Raw genomic sequence first — 20635 nt, forward strand, 5'->3', positions numbered from 1 at the left:
ATCATCCATAAATTCCTTGTCTACTAAAGATAAACGTCTCTAGTATGGGACATTCTGCAGCAAGAATGGCTGGACATTGGCTTTATAGGCTTTATAGGAATGATAAGGTATGACACACGCTTTTAACAAACTTTTTTTTTTTTTTTTTTTTTTTATGTCTAATTCCACAGGAATAAAATGTATAAGTAGGGTATTAAAATTTCGTCAATTCGTAGATATATTTGTTCTACGGGATCGATAACGTCATATGAGATGAATGAAAATTTTCATTATATCACAAAAGTCGGACGGAAACAGTAGATCTAATATTAATAGTAGGAAATTTAAACTTATATTAAAATAAAAGTATGGTTATTATAAGAAAATGATATAATTGTCCATGTATACCATATTATTTTTATTGAATTCGAAACAATAGTATCGAGCAAACTTAGCAAACTTTACTCTTGAATGCGAACAATACTCTTGGAAAACGGGTGTGATGAGTCATTGTCAAAGATATACAAGTTTAGAGCTTTCTATCCTATGCTACCTTTGATCCGAAAGCAACACTCTTGTTGCTTACCTATTCTACATTAGTTGACTAGACGAACAAAATCGACTTCAACATAAACTCTCATGTAATTGACCCACATGCTCTTAAGAAAACGTTGGTTGAATTTTAACGATAGAGATCCAAATATTACACGTTTCTAAAACTAAATGTTAGGTAAAAATATTGAACTTTAAATATTCAATTCTTTTTAACATTTGTATTTTTTTAATAAATTTTTAACTTCAAAATAATTTATATAAAATAAAGCACCAATTTTATTAGTTAAAAATTATTCAAAACTCATATCAATAAAAAAAAAAAAAAAAAAAATTAAGTGGAGTTCATTAGCATTAAAGAAATATTTTAAAGATTTATAGTATATTGAAAATATCGAGATTCTTTCTATTTATTATTTATTCGTCATAAAGAATAAATGAATGTTAAATTATTATTATTTAAAAAAAACATAATATTTACAATCTCATGAAGGCATTGACTAGGAGTTGTAATCAAGAGTATCCAAGGCCACGTTCTGGCTGACGTGGCAGTGCAATAATTTTATTCATTACCTATTATAAATTAATTTCTATTTACCCTAATTAAATTCACAAGTTCTAATTAAGTTCAATTTAGATTGTGTTTATTATATTATGTTTGTTAGACGAACACGACTCTCCACAATGGTATGATATTGTCCACTTTGTTTGAGCGTAAGCTCTCATGGCTTTGCTTTGGGTTTCCCTAAAAGGCCTCATACCAATGGAGAGTGTATTCTTAGATTATAAACCCATGACTATTCCCTAAATTAACCGATGTGGGACTTTCATCATCCAACACCTCCCCTCGAACAAAGCACGCCTCCCCTTAATCGAGGCTCGACTCCTTTGGAGTCTTAGTCATTTTTGACTGCCTTCGTACCTTCGAGGAGGCTTGACTCCTTTTGGAGTCCTTTGTTCGACATTTAAGGATTTGCCAATCTATTGACACGGCTAAGTTTAGGGCATGGCTCTGATACCATGTTAGACGAACACGACTCTCCACAATGGTATGATATTGTCCACTTTGAGCGTAAGCTCTCATGGCTTTGCTTTGGGTTTCCCCAAAAGGCCTCATACCAATGGAGAGTGTATTCTTAGATTATAAACCCATGACCATTCCTTAAATTAACCGATGTGGGACTTTCATCTCATATGACGTTGATTGTGAATCGATCCAATATTTACTTTCTACGTTGACAATCGATCCAATAATGTTAAAAATATTTATAAATGTAAAAGATAAATGGAATATTAAATTATTATTATTTAGAAAAAACATATAATATTTACCATGTCAATGGGAAGGCATTGACTAGGAGTTCTAATCAAGTGTAGCCAAGGCCACGTTTTGGCTGACGTGGCAGTGCAACAATTTTATTAATTATCTATTATAAATTAGTTTCTATTGATATGTTCTAATTAAGTTCCATTTAGATTGAGTTTATTATATGTTAATTGCTAAATTAAATACCCCAAATATGGAGGAGCTATAGACAGTAACTTTCAATTCTTTTAAGTTTTTTTTAGCAATTCTATTCTTAAGTCGGCACGGTACGTTTTTCTTGGATCCCGCTTTTTTCATTATTGGTTTCTCATACATTTTTAATTTTGTGAATTCTAACACGTTAAAACACGGTTTAAAGACATTAATTTTTTAAAGTCATACGATACTTAGATTATGATGTATGAAAATATGTTAGATACATGTCGGTCCGACATACTCAACACTCACTTTAATCAACCACTTTAATAATGATACTTTTTAAAAGTAACTTTAATTTTCTTAAAAATAACTGTATATATATTTTGTAATTAAATTTTGAATTTATGCTAACATTTGAAAAATATACCAAAATAATAGCCTTTTAATTTACAAGGAATATTAAAAGAAAAGTTTTAAAAAGTTATCCAACAAAAAAAAAAAAAAAAAATATTCCTTTTTCTCTGCATGAAAATCCCAACGGCTTCGTTTCTCCATTTTCAGAGCTTCCATTCCTGCAAATTTTAGAGGTTCATCATGGCGGAACCTCTTCTAGACAAACAGAAGGAAGAACCTGAATCATCTTCATCCAGCATTGGACAGGCTGGTCTCTTCAGCAAATTGATTTTTTCTTGGATTAATCCTTTACTTTCATTGGGTTATTCGAGGGCGTTAACAATTGAGGATGTTCCTCCTCTTGATTCGGAGGATGAAGCAGAGTTTGCTTACCAAAGATTTTCCGGTGTTTGGGATTCACTCTTGAGAGAAAATGGTTCTTCCGGCTCTGGGAACTTCGCTTTTCAGGCCATTAAGAAGGTGCACACGAACGAAAATGTTTTGATAGCGTTTTACACTCTTCTAAGAACACTTTCTGTTGTAGTTTCCCCGCTTATTTTGTTTGCTTTTGTTGAATATTCGACTGGTAATGAAAGGAATTTGAGAGACGGTGTTTCGATTGTAGGGCTTTTGATTGTGTGTAAGGTGTTTGAGTCTTTAGGGCAGAGGCATTGGTTCTTTGAGTCTAGAAGGTCAGGGATGAAAATGAGGTCGGCTTTGATGGCGGCAGTGTATAGGAAATTGTTGAAGCTTTCTAGTCTAGGGAGGATGAATCACTCTGCTGGAGAGATTGTGAACTATATTGCTGTTGATGCTTATAGAATGGGGGAGTTTCCATGGTGGTTTCATACGGCTTGGGCTTCAGGGCTGCAACTTGTTCTGTCCATTGCAGTGCTGTTTTGGGTGGTGGGTGCTGGAGCTTTGCTTGGTTTGGTTCCTCTTATAATCTGTGGATTCCTGAGTGTGCCTTTTGCTAAGTCATTGCAGAAGTGTCAGTTCCATTTCATGGTTGCTCAGGATGAGAGGTTGAGGTCCACTTCTGAAGTGCTTAACAACATGAAGATCATTAAGTTGCAATCATGGGAAGAAAAGTTCCAGAGCTTGATCGATTCGCTTCGTGAAAAGGAGTTCAAATGGTTAAAAGAAATGCAGATGCAGAAGACTTATAACTCCATATTGTATTGGATATATCCCACTATTGTGTCTGCTGTTGTTTTCTATGGATGTGTTCTCTTCCAGAGCTCTCCTTTGAATGCAAGCACCATTTTTACTGTGCTTGCTACTCTGAGAACACTGTCAGAACCTATGAGAATGATACCAGAAGCTCTTTCAATCTTGATCCAAGTCAAGGTCTCCTTTGATAGGCTTAACACATTTTTACTTGATGATGAGCTGAAGAAAAATGAAGTCATTGAAAACTCATCAAATGATCTTGATAAGATGATCAAAATTCGAAACGGTAACTTTGCGTGGGACCCAGAGTCGGGGACTTTAACGCTGAAAGAAGTTGATTTGGATATAGAAAGAGGACAGAAAGTTGCTGTATGTGGATCAGTTGGAGCTGGAAAATCCTCTCTTCTGCTTGCCATACTTGGAGAGATACCTAAACTTACTGGAAGTGTGAGTTTGGATCATATTTGGCATGGCAAGAAAATGCACCATACTTGTTTTGAAAACTGAAGTAGTTTCTATTTTTTATACTACAGGTTCAGGTAAAGAGATCAATAGCCTATGTTTCACAGACAGCTTGGATCCAGAGTGGGACAATCCGTGAAAACATACTGAACGGGAAGCCAATGGACATGGGCAGGTATAAGAATGCCATAAAAGCCTGTGCTTTGGATGAGGACATCAATAGTTTTGACCATGGAGATCTTACAGAAATTGGGCAGAGAGGCCTTAACATGAGTGGAGGACAGAAACAGAGGATTCAACTTGCAAGAGCTGTCTATAATGATGCTGATATTTATCTACTTGATGATCCCTTTAGCGCAGTCGATGCTCATACGGCTGCAACACTTTTTGATGTAAGGACATGGAAAATCTAGTTTCTTTGAAAAAGAAAGAAAGAAAGAAATAACTTTTTTAGTAGAGATTATTCAAGTAGAACCATGGAAATTTTGCAGGAATGTGTCATGACTGCTCTAGATAAGAAAACCGTCGTTCTTGTGACTCATCAAGTGGAATTTCTTTCTGAAGCCGATAAAATTCTGGTCAGTTCGACACTTTGGATTAAACTTCATGTTCATGTCAAAGTAGTTGTAATATTATGTCTCGCCATTTTTCAGGTAATTGAGGGAGGGAAAATAACTCAATCAGGAAGTTATGAGGATCTGTTGACCACTGGGACGACTTTCGAAAAGCTTGTGAATGCTCACAAAGATAGCTTAATAGCATCTGACACTTCCAAGAGCGAAAACCCGAGAGGTTTTGAAAGAGTCGACACCATGAGATGTGAAAAAAATGATAAAGAGAATATAAGAAGCAAAAACATACGTGGAGTGCAATTAACAGAAGAAGAAGAGAAGGAAATGGGTGATGTTGGGTGGAAACCATTCTGGGATTATATCACTGTCTCCAAGGCATCTCCTCTTTTGTACTTAGGTGTAATTAGTCAATGTGGTTTTGTTGTCTTTCAGGCAGCTGCAACGTATTGGCTAGCCATTGCCATTAACTTCCCTCACATCAGTAGTACAACGATGATAGGAATCTATGCGGCTATTTCAGTTTTTAGTGCATTGTTTATACATTGTAGGTCCCTTTTGGCAGCTCTTTTTGGTTTAAGAGCATCTAAAGCCTTCTTCAGTGGTTTCACAAATTCTATCTTCAATGCTCCAATGTCATTCTTTGATGCAACCCCAGTAGGGCGGATCTTGACTCGTGTAAGATCATTTTCACTTCACCTCCGTCTGTATTTATTATGCATCATGAAGCTTCTGCTTATGTTATATTTAAGGTAGCAACATACTGCACCAAAACTGATGTTGTTGAGATCACAATATATGCAGGCTTCCACAGATTTGAGTGTTTTGGATTTCGACATACCGTTTTCCGTCATCTTTGTAGTAACTGGTGCTGTGGATCTTCTTGCAGTCATTGCAATTGTGGCTTTCGTAATGTGGGAAGTTCTCCTCATCGCCATTCCTGCTATTGTAGCTTCGACTTACGTTCAGGTATATACAAAGTTTTGTACAATGTTTCTCATATCCAAATTAGATCTATTGTCCTTCATCATTTAATGGTGGAGCTCTGCTTGTTGTCTTATGTTTGGGAAGAGTTATTATCTAGCCTCTGCTAGGGAGCTTATTAGAATCAATGGGACAACAAAAGCACCTGTAATCAATTGTGCAGCAGAGACATCACTTGGAGATGTCACTATCCGAGCTTTCGACATGACAGAAAGATTCTTTCAGAAGTTTGTCAAGCTCATCGACACGGATGCAAGTCTTCTTTTCCACTTGAATGCAACCACAGAGTGGCTTGTGTTGAGGATAGAAACACTGCAAAATCTCACTCTCGTTGCTGTTGCATCTCTCCTTGTTTTGCTTCCCCGGGCTCAAACCACCGATCCAGGTAATACAAATTCAACAAGAATGTAAGATTTCTAATTGTTCCAACATCGAATTGAGTATGATTGTATGCATGATAACATATACTATACCACGAATATCAATGAACCCGATTATTGAAATTGATGAGGATACCCCTTTTTTAGTTTAGCTTCTAGAATCTATTTCTTAGTTCAAGATCCCTCTTACTAATATTAGTAGATCTATTCTGTACAAAATGGGAATGAACTAGGGTTATTAATTTATAATCTATAATCTAATGATTAAGTCGATTCTATAATTATAAGTTTATTCCATACCAGGCTAGACCAGAATAGAGCGGACCTTTTGATCGTTTAATTCATTGTGTAGGACTTGTGGGGCTCTCTCTTTCTTATGCTTTATTCTTGTCAATTATCTACATTTTCATGGCGAGATTCTATTGTTATCTTTCAAACTACATCATTTCCGTCGAACGGATCAAGCAATATATGCATTTGCCAGTAGAGCCTCCAGCAATCGTGGAGAAAAGCAGGCCACCATTGTCATGGCCTGCCAAGGGAAGGATAGAGCTGAAATGTCTAAAGGTAAGAGAGCTACAAACGTTTGAATGATACTGGAATGGCATTTCCAATGCTCACTTCTCAAGTTTTTGTTCGTTTTAGATAAAATATCGTCCAAATGCTCCTCTTGTTCTCAAGGGAATTACATGCACCTTCCAAGAAGGAACAAGAGTAGGAGTTGTAGGAAGAACAGGAAGTGGAAAAACAACTCTAATAAGTGCTTTGTTTCGTTTGGTGGAGCCCGAGCACGGTAGAATCATCATCGACGGGGTCGATATATGTTCCATCGGTTTAAAGGATCTAAGAATGAAGCTCAGCATCATCCCACAAGAGCCAACACTTTTCAGGGGCAGCATTCGCACTAACTTAGACCCTCTAGGCCTTTACTCTGATGATGAGATATGGAAGGTGAATTCCATCACTGAACTTGATTTTGAATCTTCAAATGTTGTTCTAAAGGACTAAAAGCCAATTGGGTATTTACAGGCATTGGAGAAGTGTCAACTAAGGGACGTTGTCAGCCGCCTACCGAACCGGCTCGACTCCTCCGGTATGCTCTTTTCAAGCACGAATACATGTTATTTCCTAAGCATGTCCTTACTTTTGCCGGTGCAACAGTGAGCGATGAAGGAGAGAACTGGAGCGTGGGACAACGCCAACTTTTCTGTCTTGGAAGAGTTTTACTCAAACGAAACAGAATCCTTGTCCTCGACGAGGCTACGGCCTCCATTGACTCGGCAACCGACACCATTGTGCAAGGAATTATAAGGCAGGAGTTCTCAGAATGCAGTGTTATAACAGTAGCTCACAGGGTTCCCACAGTGATTGACAGTGACAAAGTCATGGTTCTGTCCTTTGGTAAGCTAACCACGAACTTTCTCTCATATTCCTTGTCTTATGCTGAGCCACAGCCATTGACTGAAGCTCTTGTGTAGGAGATTTGGTTGAGTATGAAGAGCCGTCTAAGCTTTTGGAAACCAACTCCTATTTCTCCAGACTTGTAGCTGAGTACTGGGCCACCAGGAGAGCCTCTTCCCATAATTTACCCAATCAATTTTCAATTTAGTCCCTCTTATATAAAAATGTTTCGATTGGATTCTTCGTGTATCTACATTTTTCAATTTAGTCCTCGAACGTATAATACTTCGTGAAATGGCTCTATCCATTTCAACGTATCTTCCTCCTTCGTATTCCTCCTTTCTATAATTCAAAATGAAATTCGATTCCCTAATTCAAAATTCGATTCCCTAATTCAAGACTCAATCCGTAGAAACCACATTTATAATTGAAGGGTTATCATATCAAGATTTTTTTGTTGGAACTTTAGACAGAAAAAAGATAGCGAAAAACCATCTTAGAATTTTGATTTTGGTTTACAATTATAGCGTCCATACTTGTTTAGTTGGAATCTTTTTCCGGATAAAAAAAAACCAAGAAAAGAGTAAAAAAAATAAAAGAAAAAAAGGAACTGAGCAGAGACATCTCTAAACAAGGTTCTAGCACCATGTCAAATGTGTCCGAGAGAAAAACAAACGAAGAATGCCCAAAAGCTTAGACTGGCTACAAAAAACCCCATCGGATAAAAATGTGCTAGACGTGCTCAATTGGGTAAAAAAATACATAACTTTTAATTAGGGTTTTAAAAATACCCTTTAATTTTAAAAAAACTTATTAATATCTTTTAAATTAAGAAAAATGTTAAAAAAAAAAAAATACCCATGAATACCATTGGTCATATTTTAGGGACTAAGTATGTTAAAGTTTAATAGAAATATGATTCAAAAAGATTTTATTGAGATAGAATAATAGATCAATCAATAGAGATGAAAAAAATGATATAATAGGATCAGAGTAAATGACCATAGTGGGCGAGGTAGGTATCAGTCAACCATTTACCCAAAGCAATCTTAGTTGTTGTATTAAAATGACCGTGATCTAAGCAAAAGCCTTCAAATGTGGTAAAGTTTATAGGCAATTCCCAAGAGTCAATAGTAATGATATCTGGAAGCTCTTTTTGGACGACATCTTCAACTGCTCTGACTGCTGGCAAATCATGAGTATCATGCTTCATAAAAAAGTCATAGAGGGCTATCTTAACAATAATGACGGGTAAAAATCTAGGTTTTACATCATTGCGAATGTCGGTGATTAACTTTTTAAAGTTCTATTTGTATCTATGAGCAGTGTCACTCATAGTCGCATCGCTTTCTCCTTGATACCAAAACAAAGCACGCACAACCCCACTTTCTTTTTTTGAAGATTTAATTCGTTCAATGAAATTTTGGTAAAAAGTTGCACTAGGATTGCTAGGGTTTTTAATCCATTGTTCAATTAAAGTGTCACCTCTAGCACAAGGAACTAAACCCACAACACCTGCCTTTTGCCCGACTTTTGCCTTCAACCTGTGAGCGAATGGTATTCCCAGACCAATCCTTGTAATTTTGCCAATGTCAATCCTCAAATGGAGAGGTTCATGTGCTATCTCCCATTGGCACTCAAGGCTCAATCGTAGGATGGATGGATCAGAAGATTGACACTCTAATGGGATCTTCCCATCCCACTCAATATACCCTTTTTGATTTTTCTCTACCCCACCTTGACCAGCCTTGTTGCTCTGTCCGACAAGGATGAATATGTTTGTGGGAGAAGTAGCTCTTGAAAGGGAAGGGCCAAATAATATCATACACAACAAGATTAATAGTTTCTATAAAACCATTTTCACCCCTTTGTCTCGGCAAATAGACACACAAGAACAGTATATATGAATTAAAAGCTTAAAAGCTACTTTTTTTCGTCTAACTCTTTGTGTGTCTATTTGCACACACACAGCTACTACTCTCCCGGTAACACTCTTATCACTCTCCCTTCTATTTCTTAATTGATCTTTATCTCTTTATTCATGAGAGAGTGATCAGAGTCCTAGCCTTTTATACCTAATTTTGATTCTATTTCTAGTTTATTTAAATTTTAAAATTAATATCAATGGGTGAATATTTATTGATTGGGAGGGTTCTTCGATCTTAATATATATCTAATATATTTATATCAAAAGTTTTTTTAAATTTAAAATTATTTTTTTACTTGTCTATTTGTCAACCATTCTTACAAATAATTTAAAATTATATGGAATGTAAATTTTAAAATTATATATTAAAATTGAGTTAAAATTTTTAATTAAATGTTGGAAAATAAATAAATAAATAAATAAATGTTTTAGAAACTTAACTTTTAATAAATACAGACTCCAACCACCCAAACTAATTTGAATTGAGTGTATTATTTAATAAATATTATTTGAATTGAAAAAATTTATAAGCTTCAACAATTTAGTTAATTAATTAATGTATTCATAAAGTTAATATATTTTAATTAATTAAGTAATTTTAAATTGCAATCACAGGTGAGTTAATTTATGGAATGATCGCTAGTATAAGCATTTTTTGGAAACACAAAAGCAAAGCCACAAGAAGTTATGCTCAAAGTGAATAATATCGTGAGAGGCGTGATTCCTAACCACACAAACACGAACCGAGCATTTTCAGTCATGGAAATGGTATTGATCAAGCTCAGCAAGATCCTCCCCATCTCTTCTCCATCGCTCCATTCGTGGATTTCTAGCTTGATTACAAGTGGATTTTGGCCAATCAAATCCTTCCGTAGAAAATTCTTCCTCGGCATCGAGAAATCCCCTTCTTCAAGCTTCAAACTAGGTCAGTAATCGCCATTTCCATCGCTTAAATAGATGAACCGCTTCTTCTTCTTCTTCCCTTCCGCCATCAACGAGGCTTCAATTCTCTCCATAACGACGCCCTGTTTTCCGCAAAGGAAAATTCATAATCTCTCTGTTTTAGGATTCGGAGTTCAATAATTCGTGTCGTGTAGTGATGCTAATAATACAGTACCTTGCACATGTTCGAAGGACAGAAGTTGTGTGGAGATTTATGGAAATGGTGGATAGGAAATATCCTCAGCCTTCCTTCTCTGTCTACGAAGCTTGGATTCATATGAAAATCAGAGAAAGCATTCTCTAGGATGATTCTGTTAAAGGTAGAATAGGTCATATATATATATATATATATATACACATGTAGTAGGAGAATCCCGTGATTTTTTGGTTTGTTATCGTGGATCAAGGCTCCTCGTGTAATCCTCATTTTACACAACTATATATATGTGAGGTCGTGACCCGTCAAGGTCACAGCGCCATTCAACCTAACATGGAAGCATTAACAATTTCTATCATATCTTCTTCCTCCTCCCCATCCACCATCTCCAACACGATCTCATCTACCATGGCGCCGACCTTTGGTCCAATCCCTCTCCACCACGCTGTAACAATCCGTCTCACCAAAAAAAACTTCATCATATGGTACACCCAGCTCCTCCCCTATCTATGGAGTAGGAAGCTTATGAGTTACCTCGATGGCACCATTGTCGTACCTGCCAATTTGATCCCTTCCTAAACCGTTGCTGGTGCTGACCTGGTCTCTAATCTGGTCTATGATTGGTGGTATGATCAGGATCAATAGGTCCTTAGCGGCCTTCTCTCCACCATGTCTGAGGAGATTCTTTGCGAGGCGATTGTCGCTACTACGTCCAAGGAGGTGTGGGATACCCTGCAGCGGATGTTTTCTTCGTCAACTCGTGCTCGCACTGTTCAGATCCGTGTTGAGCTTGCCACATCCAAGAAACATGATATGTCTGCTGCAGATTATTTTCGCAAGATCAAGGGGCTGGCCATCGAGCTGCCCACTACCGGCTCTGCCTTGCGGGATGATGACGTGATCGCATATCTCCTCGCTGGTCTTGACCCTAACTACGATCCCTTCGTCACCTCGATGATTACCAAGAGTGAAGCCCTCACGCTTGTTGATGTGTTTGCACATCTAATGGCATTTGAAGCTTGCCAACTACAACACCAAGCTAAACTTTAGTTAAATTCTGGATCTTTGGCCAATTATGTTGGTCGTGGTGGTCAGCAGAAGAACCGTAAGCGTAAGGATCGTGGTTGTGGTCATTCTTGAGGTGGCGCATCCTCTCATCCTGCTGATGATCGTCGTGACCCTTCTGCTCGTCCTTCCTGCCAGATATGTGGCAAAGTGGGGCATATTGCGTTCTCTCCTAGCATAGGATGGATGTATCCTATCAAGATGAATCTCCTTCTGCGCCACTAGTGGCTACTTCCTCTTACAAGATTGATCCAAATTGGTACAGCAACACATACACCACTAATCATATCACCAGTGACCTAGATCGTCTCATTGTGCCTGAACGCTATCATGGAGGTGAAACAGTTCAAGTTAGAAATGAAGCAGGTTTGTATGTTTTGCATACTGGTCATTCTTCAATTAATACTGTTGTTCGTCCTCTTGCATTGCATAATATTTTGCATGTGCCTAAAATTTTCAAACATCTTCTTTCCATTCATAAATTTTCTCGTGATAAAGACATATTCGTTGAATACCGTCCTTGAAATTTTTCTATTAAGGATCGACGGGTTAGGAAAAGTTCTCTAGACGAGAGATGTGAGTCTGGTCTCTATCTTATTAAGTCATCTGATATCGATGATCACAAATACGCCTTAGTGAGTAGGTCTACAACTCATGCCCAATGGCATGCATGTCTTGGACATCCTTCATCTCAAGTAGTGAAATAAATTTTGCATCTCACTAATATTTCGTGTGCTAATGAGTCACCTTTGCCAGTTTATAACGCATGTCAGTTAGCAAAAAATCATCCGTTAACATACACTAGTTCTTTTCATAGGTTTTCGTCACCTTTCGAATTGATTTTTTCGGATGTTTGGGGGGATTATATCAACTTCATTGATGATTTCAGTAAATTTTCGTGGATCTATTTGATGCATGATCGTACAAAAGCTCCTCATACTTTTTCAGTTCCAAGCTCATGTTGAGCATCTCTTGGATACTAAAATCAAGTGTGTCCAGTCTGATTGGGGTGGAGAATATAAGAAAATTCATTACACATTCTTTCATTTCTTTGGAATTGCTCATCGTGTTTCGTGTCATCACAAGCATCAACAAAATGGGTCTGCTAAACGCAAGCACTGTCATATTGTTGAAACTGGTCAAGCCCTTCAAGCTCATGCTGATGTACCTATTAAATTTTGGGATGACGCGTTTCTTACAGCCACGTATCTCATCAATCATCTTCCTACTCATGTCATCGACAACATCCATATTATCTCTTCAAGTCGGATAAGTCGACTCAAACAAGCTCCGCTGCCCGGTTTTCTCGCCTTAGCTCCAAATTATTACAGCTGGGTTTTACACCTTCAAAGGCTAATGTCTCTCTTTTCATTTTTAACAAGACGGGCATTCAGATGTATGTCCTTCAATGATATCTATATCCCACATCGATGCTATGCCTTTTTCTCTTCTTCCCGTTCGATTTTGTTCGATGAAAATTAGCAACTTTCTAATTTAACCAAAGCCAACCAAAGTCGAGCGTCATCCCTCGACAGGTGGTCTTCGACTTTCAATGCAGTGGCTTCGACCGGTGGTCTTTTCTTACACAGCTTTAGGATGAACTTGTTTTGATACAACATAATTACATTTAAGATTTATTGTCCATAACTAATATGCTCACCTTCAAAGGTGTGTCCACATCTATGCTTCCTAGTGAGAAGTTGTTATTGGTTGGTGGTGAAAAGCTCTCACCTGAGAATACTACTCGCTATCGGAGTGTCATTAGTGCTTTCCAATATTTATCTCTGACACTTCCTCGTATATCCTTCTCTGTCAACAGAGTGTGCCAGTTCATGTCCTCCCCGACTTCAGTACATTGGGCGACGGTCAAACGAATTCTCTGTTATCTACATGACACTATTAATATGAGCTTGTGTATTACAGAGTCCAGCACTAATTTGCTTAACGTCTTCTTGGATGTTGATTGGGCCGGTAATCCTTATGATCCTCGAAGCACTGGAGGCTATGTGATCTTCTTTGGTGGCAATCTTATCTCCTGGAGTTCAAGGAAACAATCGAAAGTTTTTCGTTCTAGTACGGAGGCCGAATTCAAGGTGGTTGTTGATGCCACTATCGAATTAATCTGGATCCAAGTCCTCTTGCGTGAGTTCGGGATCTCTCAAGCCCGAGCGCCTAGCCTGTGGTGTGACAACATTGGGGACACCTATTTGTCCACCAATCCAATCTTTCATTGAGGGACAAAGCATGTTGAGGTTGATTATCACTTCGTTCGTGAACGAGTATCGACTTGTCAGCTTGATGTGCGACTAATATCTTCCAAGGATCAGCTCACCGATATCATAACAAAGCCACTACCATCTCCTTCTTTTAGGACTTTTCGGTTTAAGCGCAATCTAAACTTAGTACTACATCATCCAGATTAGGGAGGTTAAACGTAGAATAGGTCATATCTATACATAGTATATCATCTACCGATTTCCTGGTTTGTTAAGAAGAATCTACTGATTCCTAGTTTGTTACATGATCAAAGAGATTTTCTGGTCGAAGAATCTACTGATTTCCTAGTCGTAGAATCTACTAATTTCCTGGTTGGAGAATCTACTGATTTTCTGGTCGGAGAATCTAATGATTTTCTGGTCTACTACCATGGATCAAGAAGAATCTACTGATTTCCTGGTTTGCTACTATGGATATCTACTGATTTCTTGGTCTGCTACCATAAATCAAAGAGAGTTTATCTGCTACCATAGAATCTACTGATTTCCTGGTCTGCGAATCAAGGAGAATCTACTGATTTCCTAGTATGCTACCATGGATCAAGAAGAATATACTGATTTCCTGGTATGCTACCATGGATCAAGAAGAGTCTACCTGCTACCATAGATCAAAGAGAGTCTACCTGCTACCATAGATCAAGGAGAGTCTACTAATTTCTTGGTCTGCTACCATGATCGAGGAGAGTCTACTAATTTCCTAGTCTTCTACCATGGATCAAGGAGAATCTACTTATTTCTTGGTCTGTTACCATGGATCAAGAAGATTCTCTAGTCTGCTATCAGGAGAATCTACTGATTCACTGGTCTGTTACCATGGATCAAGAAGAATCTACTAGGATGGTATGTTATCAAGGAGAATCTACTGATTTTCTGGTCTGTTACCATGGATCAAGAAAAGTTTCCTGGTATGCTACCATGGATCAAGAAAAGTTTCTTGGTATGCTACCATGGATCAAGGAGAGTTTATCTGCTACCATGGATTAAAGAGAGTCGACTGATTTCCTGATACCAGAAGAATCTATTTATTCTCAGGTATACTACCATGGATCAAAGAGAATTTACTGATTTCCTAGTATGCTACCATGGATCAAGGAGAATCTACTGATTCCCTGGTCTGTTACAGGAGAATCTACTGATTTCCTGGTCCACTAGCATGGATCAAGGAGAATACCTTGATCAAAGAGAGTCTACTGATTTTCTGGTCTGCTACCATGATCAAGGAGAGTCTATCTGCTACCATGGATCAAAGAGAGTCTACTGATTTCCTTGTCTGCTACCATGGATCAAAGAGAGTCTACTGATTTCGTGGTCTGTTACCATGGATCAAGGAGATTTCCTGGTCTGCTATCAGGAGAATCTACTGATTTTCGGGTCTCTGTTACCATGGATCAAGGAAAATCTACTGATTTTCGGGTCTTCTGTTACCATGGATCTAGGAGAATCTACTGATTTCTGGGTCTTTTGTTACCATGATCAAGGAGAATCTACTGATTTTCGGGTCTTCTATTATACCATGGATCAAGGAGAATCTATTGATTTCTGGGTCTTTTGTTACCATGATCAAGGAGAATCTAGGTCTTCTATTACCTTGGATCAAGGAGAATCTACTGATTTCCTGGTCTGTTACCATGGATCAAGTTTCCTGATTTTCTACCATGGATCAAGTAGAGTCTATATGCTACCATAGATTAAGGAGAGTCTAGCTGCTACCATTGATTAAGGAGAGTCTACTGATTTCCTGGTCTCCTACCATGGATCAAGGAGAGTCTAGATCAAAGACAATGAGAGTCTACTGATTTTTGGGTCTTCTGTTACCATGGATCAAAGAGAATCTACTAATTTCCTGGTCGTTACCATGGATCAAGAAAAGTTTCCTAATAAGGAGAGTCTATCTGCTACCATGGATTAAGTAGAGTCTATCTGCTACCATGGATTAGGAGAGTCTATCTGCTACCATGGATTAGGAGAGTCTACTGATTTCCTGGTCTCCTACCATGGATCAAAGAGAGTCTGAATTAAGGAGAGTCTACTGATTTCCTGCTACCATGGATCAAGGAGAGTCTACTGGTCTGCTACCATGGATCAAGGAGAGTCTACTGGTCTGCTACCATGGATCAAGAAGAGTCTACTGGTCTGCTACCATGGATCAAGGAGTCTACTGGTCTGCTACCATGGATCAAGGAGTCTACTGGTTTGCTACCATGGATCAAGGAGAGTCTACTGATTTCCTGGTTTGATACTAGGAGAATCTACTGATTTTCGGATATGGTACCATAGATAAAAAAAAATCTACTGATTTTCGGATATGGTAACATAGATAAAAAAAAATCTACTGATTTTCTGGTCTGCTACCATGGATCAGGGAGAATCTATTGATTTCTTGGTATGCTACCATGGATCGAGGAGAATCTATTGATTTCTTAGTCTGCTACCATGGATCGAGGAGAATCTATTGATTTCTTAGTCTGCTACCATGGATCAAAGAGAATATACTGATTTCCTGGTCGGCTACCATGGATCAAAGAGAATCTACTGATTTTCGTTTGTTGTTCTTTTGTTTGCATCACATATAACACCAATTTCAATCTTTCAAATCTTGCTTTCAAAACTCTCTCACGAAATCTCTCTACCCTCGTTTTCTAAAAAATTCCTCTTAAACTAGGGCTAGAGGCTTGAGCATACGTCGCTTGCCCATAGTCGACGCAAGAACGAATTGGTTTAGCTCACTTGTTGTTGGGAAGTGAGTGTTGCACAATTGCAAGTCCGCTGCCATCAAAAGTACGATTTGTTACCTTAGATCAGGAGAATTTACTAATTCCTACTGATTACTAATTTCTTGACCATGGATCAAAGAGAATCTGATTACTAATTTGTTGGTTTACTATCAAAGAATCTACTGATTTACTAATTTGTTACATGAATCTAGAGAATATAAGGAGAGTTTGAGGTTGTGACCCATGTACGTTATTGTAGGTTATTGTGTCATTTAACCAAACACTTCCTTCTCATCTACGAAGCTTGGATTTGTATGAATATCGGAGAAGCATTCTCTAATTCCGAGATGATTCAAAATTGTCTCGATGAAAAACAGATTCGCATAACTCACAATCCTCAAATCACATCTGAAAAACACACACACACAGATTATCAACCGCAGAACTCAACGAGAGGTGGAAGAACAGAGAGATTAAGATTATACAATTAATTTACCTCGGGCACGGGTAGCTTTAACGGAGCGCGTTTGAGGACGTCGGCAATGTCGTCAATAGTTCTTCCTCATTCATAAAGCTCCATCATCATCCGATCCTAAAATGGCGACACTAATCGAATCTCTATTTTGCTAGAGAAAAGAGTAAAACGAGGACGAACAGAAGGAAATAGAGTACCATGAGAGAGTTTCATGGCATTGTAGGGAGGAGAATGTTGAACAAATCAGAAGCGCCGAGTTCGTCCACCACACAGTTATCACGGTCCAAGTCGATGATCGTCTTATCGAAGTCGAAAACAACTACGATCCCGGCCATTTTGCTCTGCAAATTTCGGTGACTCTGAGAACACGAAAGGGTTTGGTAATTGGTAACGGAGAGGGATTAGTTCTCCGCCACACACCACCGGCTGTGTTAGTGAAAGTGAATTGCCTTCAGATTCCAATAAAAAATCAAAATGGTAGGAAGAAATTAAAAAAAATATCTAAATGGAATAACTATTAATTATTGTTATTAATTAAAACAAATTATTTATGAATTATTGACATTTTTTTTTACCTAATTAAAAAAGAATAGAAGAAATCTTAAAAGACTTCTCATTTAAAGCTTTATTTAGTTTTTTTTTTTACTTTTTATTGTTGATTTAAATTTAGTCATCAAAATTCTAAAATAAGAATTATACCAATTAAAATTGCTTAATATTTAGCTTTATTCCATTAAAATTAACTTAAATTATCTAAATAAAATAAAAAAAGAATTATCACTTACTTATTTTTAAATAAAAAAATAGAAAAATAGAAAAATATGTATAAATTAAACACAAATATTTTTTAAATAAAATTATAATCGAAGTTTAATGTTTTAATTTAATGAACTTAATAAAGTTGTATTTTTTTCTCCATTGTAAGAATTATCAAATTTATATCTGTTTTTATAAAATTTTATTTCTTCTACCAAACTGTGGAAATTCCAGCCATATTTTCGGAAAATCTAAAGATTGTAATTTGATTAGCTGAAATAATAAAAAAAATATTTTATTATAAAATATTAGTCTTGGTTTCTACCTAAAAAGAAAGAAAAAATTAAAAATTAATGTAAATAATTTCATTAAAAAATATCAATCACAAATTTAAATAGGATATAAACTACCGACTATTAAAAATAATAATAATAATAATAAATTAACTAAATTTTGAGAATGAGATAAAATATACTACTAATTAAATCTAAGATAAAATGACAAAATATACATATATTACTAATCAAGATAAAATGATAAAATGATAAAATATACTACTAATCAAATTTTAAGATAAAATATTAACTGATTACAAATATTTAAAATATATTCTATAATTAATTATTATAATATATTTTTTAAATATTATATAGTTTGAAATATTTATTAAAAATATATATATTTTTAAAAAATTATAAAGATTTATTGAATTTTGAAATTCTTTTAAAGTATATTGAAATAAAATAGAACAATTTGAAAGTAGGAGAATAAAAATAATATTTTACAATATTAAAAAAGTAATTTTTTATTTAATCCACGTACTCTTAGTAAGCAAACAAGTATGAAGTGTATTATTTTAGCTTTTTGCTCGACAACGTAATATAATTAATTTTGTCAAAATTCAAATAGAAAAAACTACGGTAAAATAAAAAGATTGATATATTGGTGATTCCGTTGTTTTCAAAGCTAAATAATTTGTATAGTGTATAAAGAAGAAATTACTTAGGTGACAGTCAGAATTAAGGTTAGAAATTAATACAATCGAAAAGAATATGGGTTGGGAATGTGCACCATGCAACTTCATAAAAGAATAATATGTTTAAATTTGCAAATTAGAGTTTGCGAAATTACACCTTTAATTCCTAATTTCAATGGGTAGATTGTTGATTGGTTTAACAAATGGGTTGTTTGAATTGAATTGAATTGGCTACCATTGCCGGTTTGGGAGAGGGGCAAGCCAGGGCGTCGTATGCGGGAACGGCCATAATTTTGGGCGACAACTGTGCATTTCCCGCCATGGAAATGGTGTTGATTAAACTCGACAAGATCCTCGCCAACTCTTCTCCGTCGCTCCATTCGTGGATTTCTGCCTTAATCACAAGTGGATTTTGGCTAATCAAGCCCCACAGTGGAAAATTCTTCCTCGGCATCAGAAAATCCCCTTCTCCTAGCTTCAAACTAGGGCAGTAATCGCCACTTCCATCGCCTAAATAGATGACCTTCTTCTTCTTCCCATCTAACATTAACGAGGCTTGAATCCGCTCCATAATGATGCCCTAGATTTACGAGCGAAAATTTCTCAGCATTTATGATATCGATTGATTCAGATCTGAACATATACAGCGCTGCAAATACGGATATACAATACCTTGCACATGTTCGGAGGGCAGAGATTGCATCCGTGAGAAGATTCATGGAAATTGTGAATAGGACGAATCCTCAATCTTCCTTCTTCATCGACGAAGCTTGGATTCGAGTTGATTTCAGAGAAGCATTCTCTTATTTCAAGATGATCCAAAATCGTCTCGATGAAAAACATATTCGCATCACTCACAATCCTCAAATTACATCTGAAAAAACACAAGCACAAACAGAGAACGCAGAAATCTCAGCCAATGTAATTCAATTAGAGATGTAAACACAAAAACAGAGAGAGATCCAACGATTCTATACCCTAGAGCATGAGCGGTTTTAATGGCTGGAACGACACCGGGAAGAATCGGAACGCGTTTGAGAACCTCAACAATATCGTCAATAGTTCTTCCTTCTGCATGGAGCTCCATCATCATCCGATCCTGAATATCACACCATAAATCTCTGTTCCGCTAACGATAAATCGATAACGAAGAGAAAATATAATAATACCATGACAGAGTTCCAAGGCATTGTAGGAAGAAGCTCGTTGAACAAATCGGTGGCACCGAGTTCGTCCACCACCCAATTATCGCTATCCAAGTTAATGATCGTCTTGTCGAAGTCGAAAACCACATCGACTCCAGCCATTATATCGCTCTGAAGATTCCGGCAACTCTGAATTTATTGGTTGGCTCTCTTTCATTAAATCGAGGCATCCGGCCGTATTTATAGTGGGCTCTGAAAAGAAAAGGAGACAAAGGCGAGGCGTATGGGCCGTTAGATTCGATGAAATCGGATGGTTGAGATAAATGGAAATAATAGAATAATAAATAATTGGAATATGAGAATATTTTAAGGTAATTGATTTCGTTGAGCCCGTAGGAGATAACCGTTTCCTTCCTCTTTCTAAATTTATTCTTTAATAAAAATTTACAAAATCAAATTATAAAAATGGTTTTAAATTTCTAATATAATATTTTTATATTAAATTTATAATAAAAAAGTTAAATATTAATTATTTACAGAGATGAAATAATAATAATAATACTAAATTTAATATTATCCCTTAATGCTGGTTCATGCCCATGGGCTTTTATAGTATTAAGGGCCGGCCCATCGTGGAGTCAATCATACAGAAAAACCCGATGAAGAATGTGGGCCTTAATGGGCTTAACAAATCTACCCGGGCCCATTTGAAGTTTGAAACAGAGAAATGATAAGATTAGGGTATGATGGAGCTGGTAATAATTTCATTTATTAAATTCTAAGTTATGAAGAGGATTCATTTTGTCTTACTATATAGTTTATAATATTAGAAGATAAAAAAAAA

General features: G+C 36.6%; 2 protein-coding genes, 1 non-coding gene and 1 pseudogene across 5 annotated transcripts; 2 read left to right on the forward strand and 2 right to left on the reverse strand.

Annotated features, from left to right (window-relative positions):
* Positions 1 to 2513: 2513 nt before the first annotated feature.
* LOC111494575 (ABC transporter C family member 8) lies at positions 2514 to 7685 on the forward strand. Of its 3 annotated transcripts, XM_023144535.1 has the most exons (12): positions 2783 to 2869; positions 3015 to 4009; positions 4096 to 4416; positions 4516 to 4602; positions 4678 to 5271; positions 5398 to 5562; positions 5665 to 5962; positions 6310 to 6524; positions 6603 to 6908; positions 6987 to 7050; positions 7119 to 7358; positions 7436 to 7685. In XM_023144535.1, the coding sequence occupies exons 2-12, from the start codon at positions 3089 to 3091 to the stop codon at positions 7564 to 7566; spliced, it is 3342 nt and encodes a 1113-aa protein (XP_023000303.1). In that variant the 5' UTR covers positions 2783 to 2869; positions 3015 to 3088; the 3' UTR covers positions 7567 to 7685. The 3 variants fall into 3 exon arrangements, with proteins under 3 accessions (XP_023000301.1, XP_023000302.1, XP_023000303.1); XM_023144533.1 differs by having other exon boundaries at positions 2514 to 4009; XM_023144534.1 differs by having other exon boundaries at positions 2514 to 4009; positions 6639 to 6908.
* Positions 7686 to 8664: 979 nt separating this feature from the next.
* LOC111494884 lies at positions 8665 to 17249 on the reverse strand (annotated as a pseudogene).
* Positions 11264 to 11402, forward strand: LOC111494900. The gene has a single exon (XR_002720255.1). It is a non-coding gene; the product is annotated as a small nucleolar RNA Z247 (small nucleolar RNA).
* Positions 17250 to 18785: 1536 nt separating the features above from the next.
* LOC111494638 (inorganic pyrophosphatase 2-like) lies at positions 18786 to 19996 on the reverse strand. The gene is made up of 4 exons (XM_023144614.1): positions 19816 to 19996; positions 19624 to 19745; positions 19319 to 19520; positions 18786 to 19226 (listed from the first exon to the last, which is right to left on the reverse strand). Exons 1-4 carry the CDS (start codon positions 19951 to 19953, stop codon positions 18843 to 18845), a joined length of 846 nt encoding a protein of 281 aa, XP_023000382.1. The 5' UTR covers positions 19954 to 19996; the 3' UTR covers positions 18786 to 18842.
* Between the last annotated feature and the right edge of the window lie 639 nt (positions 19997 to 20635).

The sequence above is a fragment of the Cucurbita maxima genome, unplaced genomic scaffold, assembly GCF_002738345.1.
Source record: "Cucurbita maxima cultivar Rimu unplaced genomic scaffold, Cmax_1.0 Cma_Scf00020, whole genome shotgun sequence".
Taxonomy (NCBI): domain Eukaryota; kingdom Viridiplantae; phylum Streptophyta; class Magnoliopsida; order Cucurbitales; family Cucurbitaceae; genus Cucurbita; species Cucurbita maxima.

Excerpts from the sequence above, each read along its gene's own strand:
- LOC111494638 (XM_023144614.1), bottom strand. The coding sequence starts at position 19,953 with ATGGCTGGAGTCGATGTGGTTTTCGACTTCGACAAGACGATCATTAAC. Across the intron at positions 19,746-19,815 it reads TGCCTTGGAACTCTGTCATG|GATCGGATGATGATGGAGCT; the intron begins GTATTATTATAT and ends TGTGATATTCAG. Across the intron at positions 19,227-19,318 it reads GCCCTCCGAACATGTGCAAG|GGCATCATTATGGAGCGGAT; the intron begins GTATTGTATATC and ends TCGTAAATCTAG.
- LOC111494575 (XM_023144533.1), top strand. The coding sequence starts at position 2,591 with ATGGCGGAACCTCTTCTAGACAAACAGAAGGAAGAACCTGAATCATCT. Across the intron at positions 4,417-4,515 it reads CGGCTGCAACACTTTTTGAT|GAATGTGTCATGACTGCTCT; the intron begins GTAAGGACATGG and ends GAAATTTTGCAG. Across the intron at positions 6,909-6,986 it reads CTGATGATGAGATATGGAAG|GCATTGGAGAAGTGTCAACT; the intron begins GTGAATTCCATC and ends GGGTATTTACAG.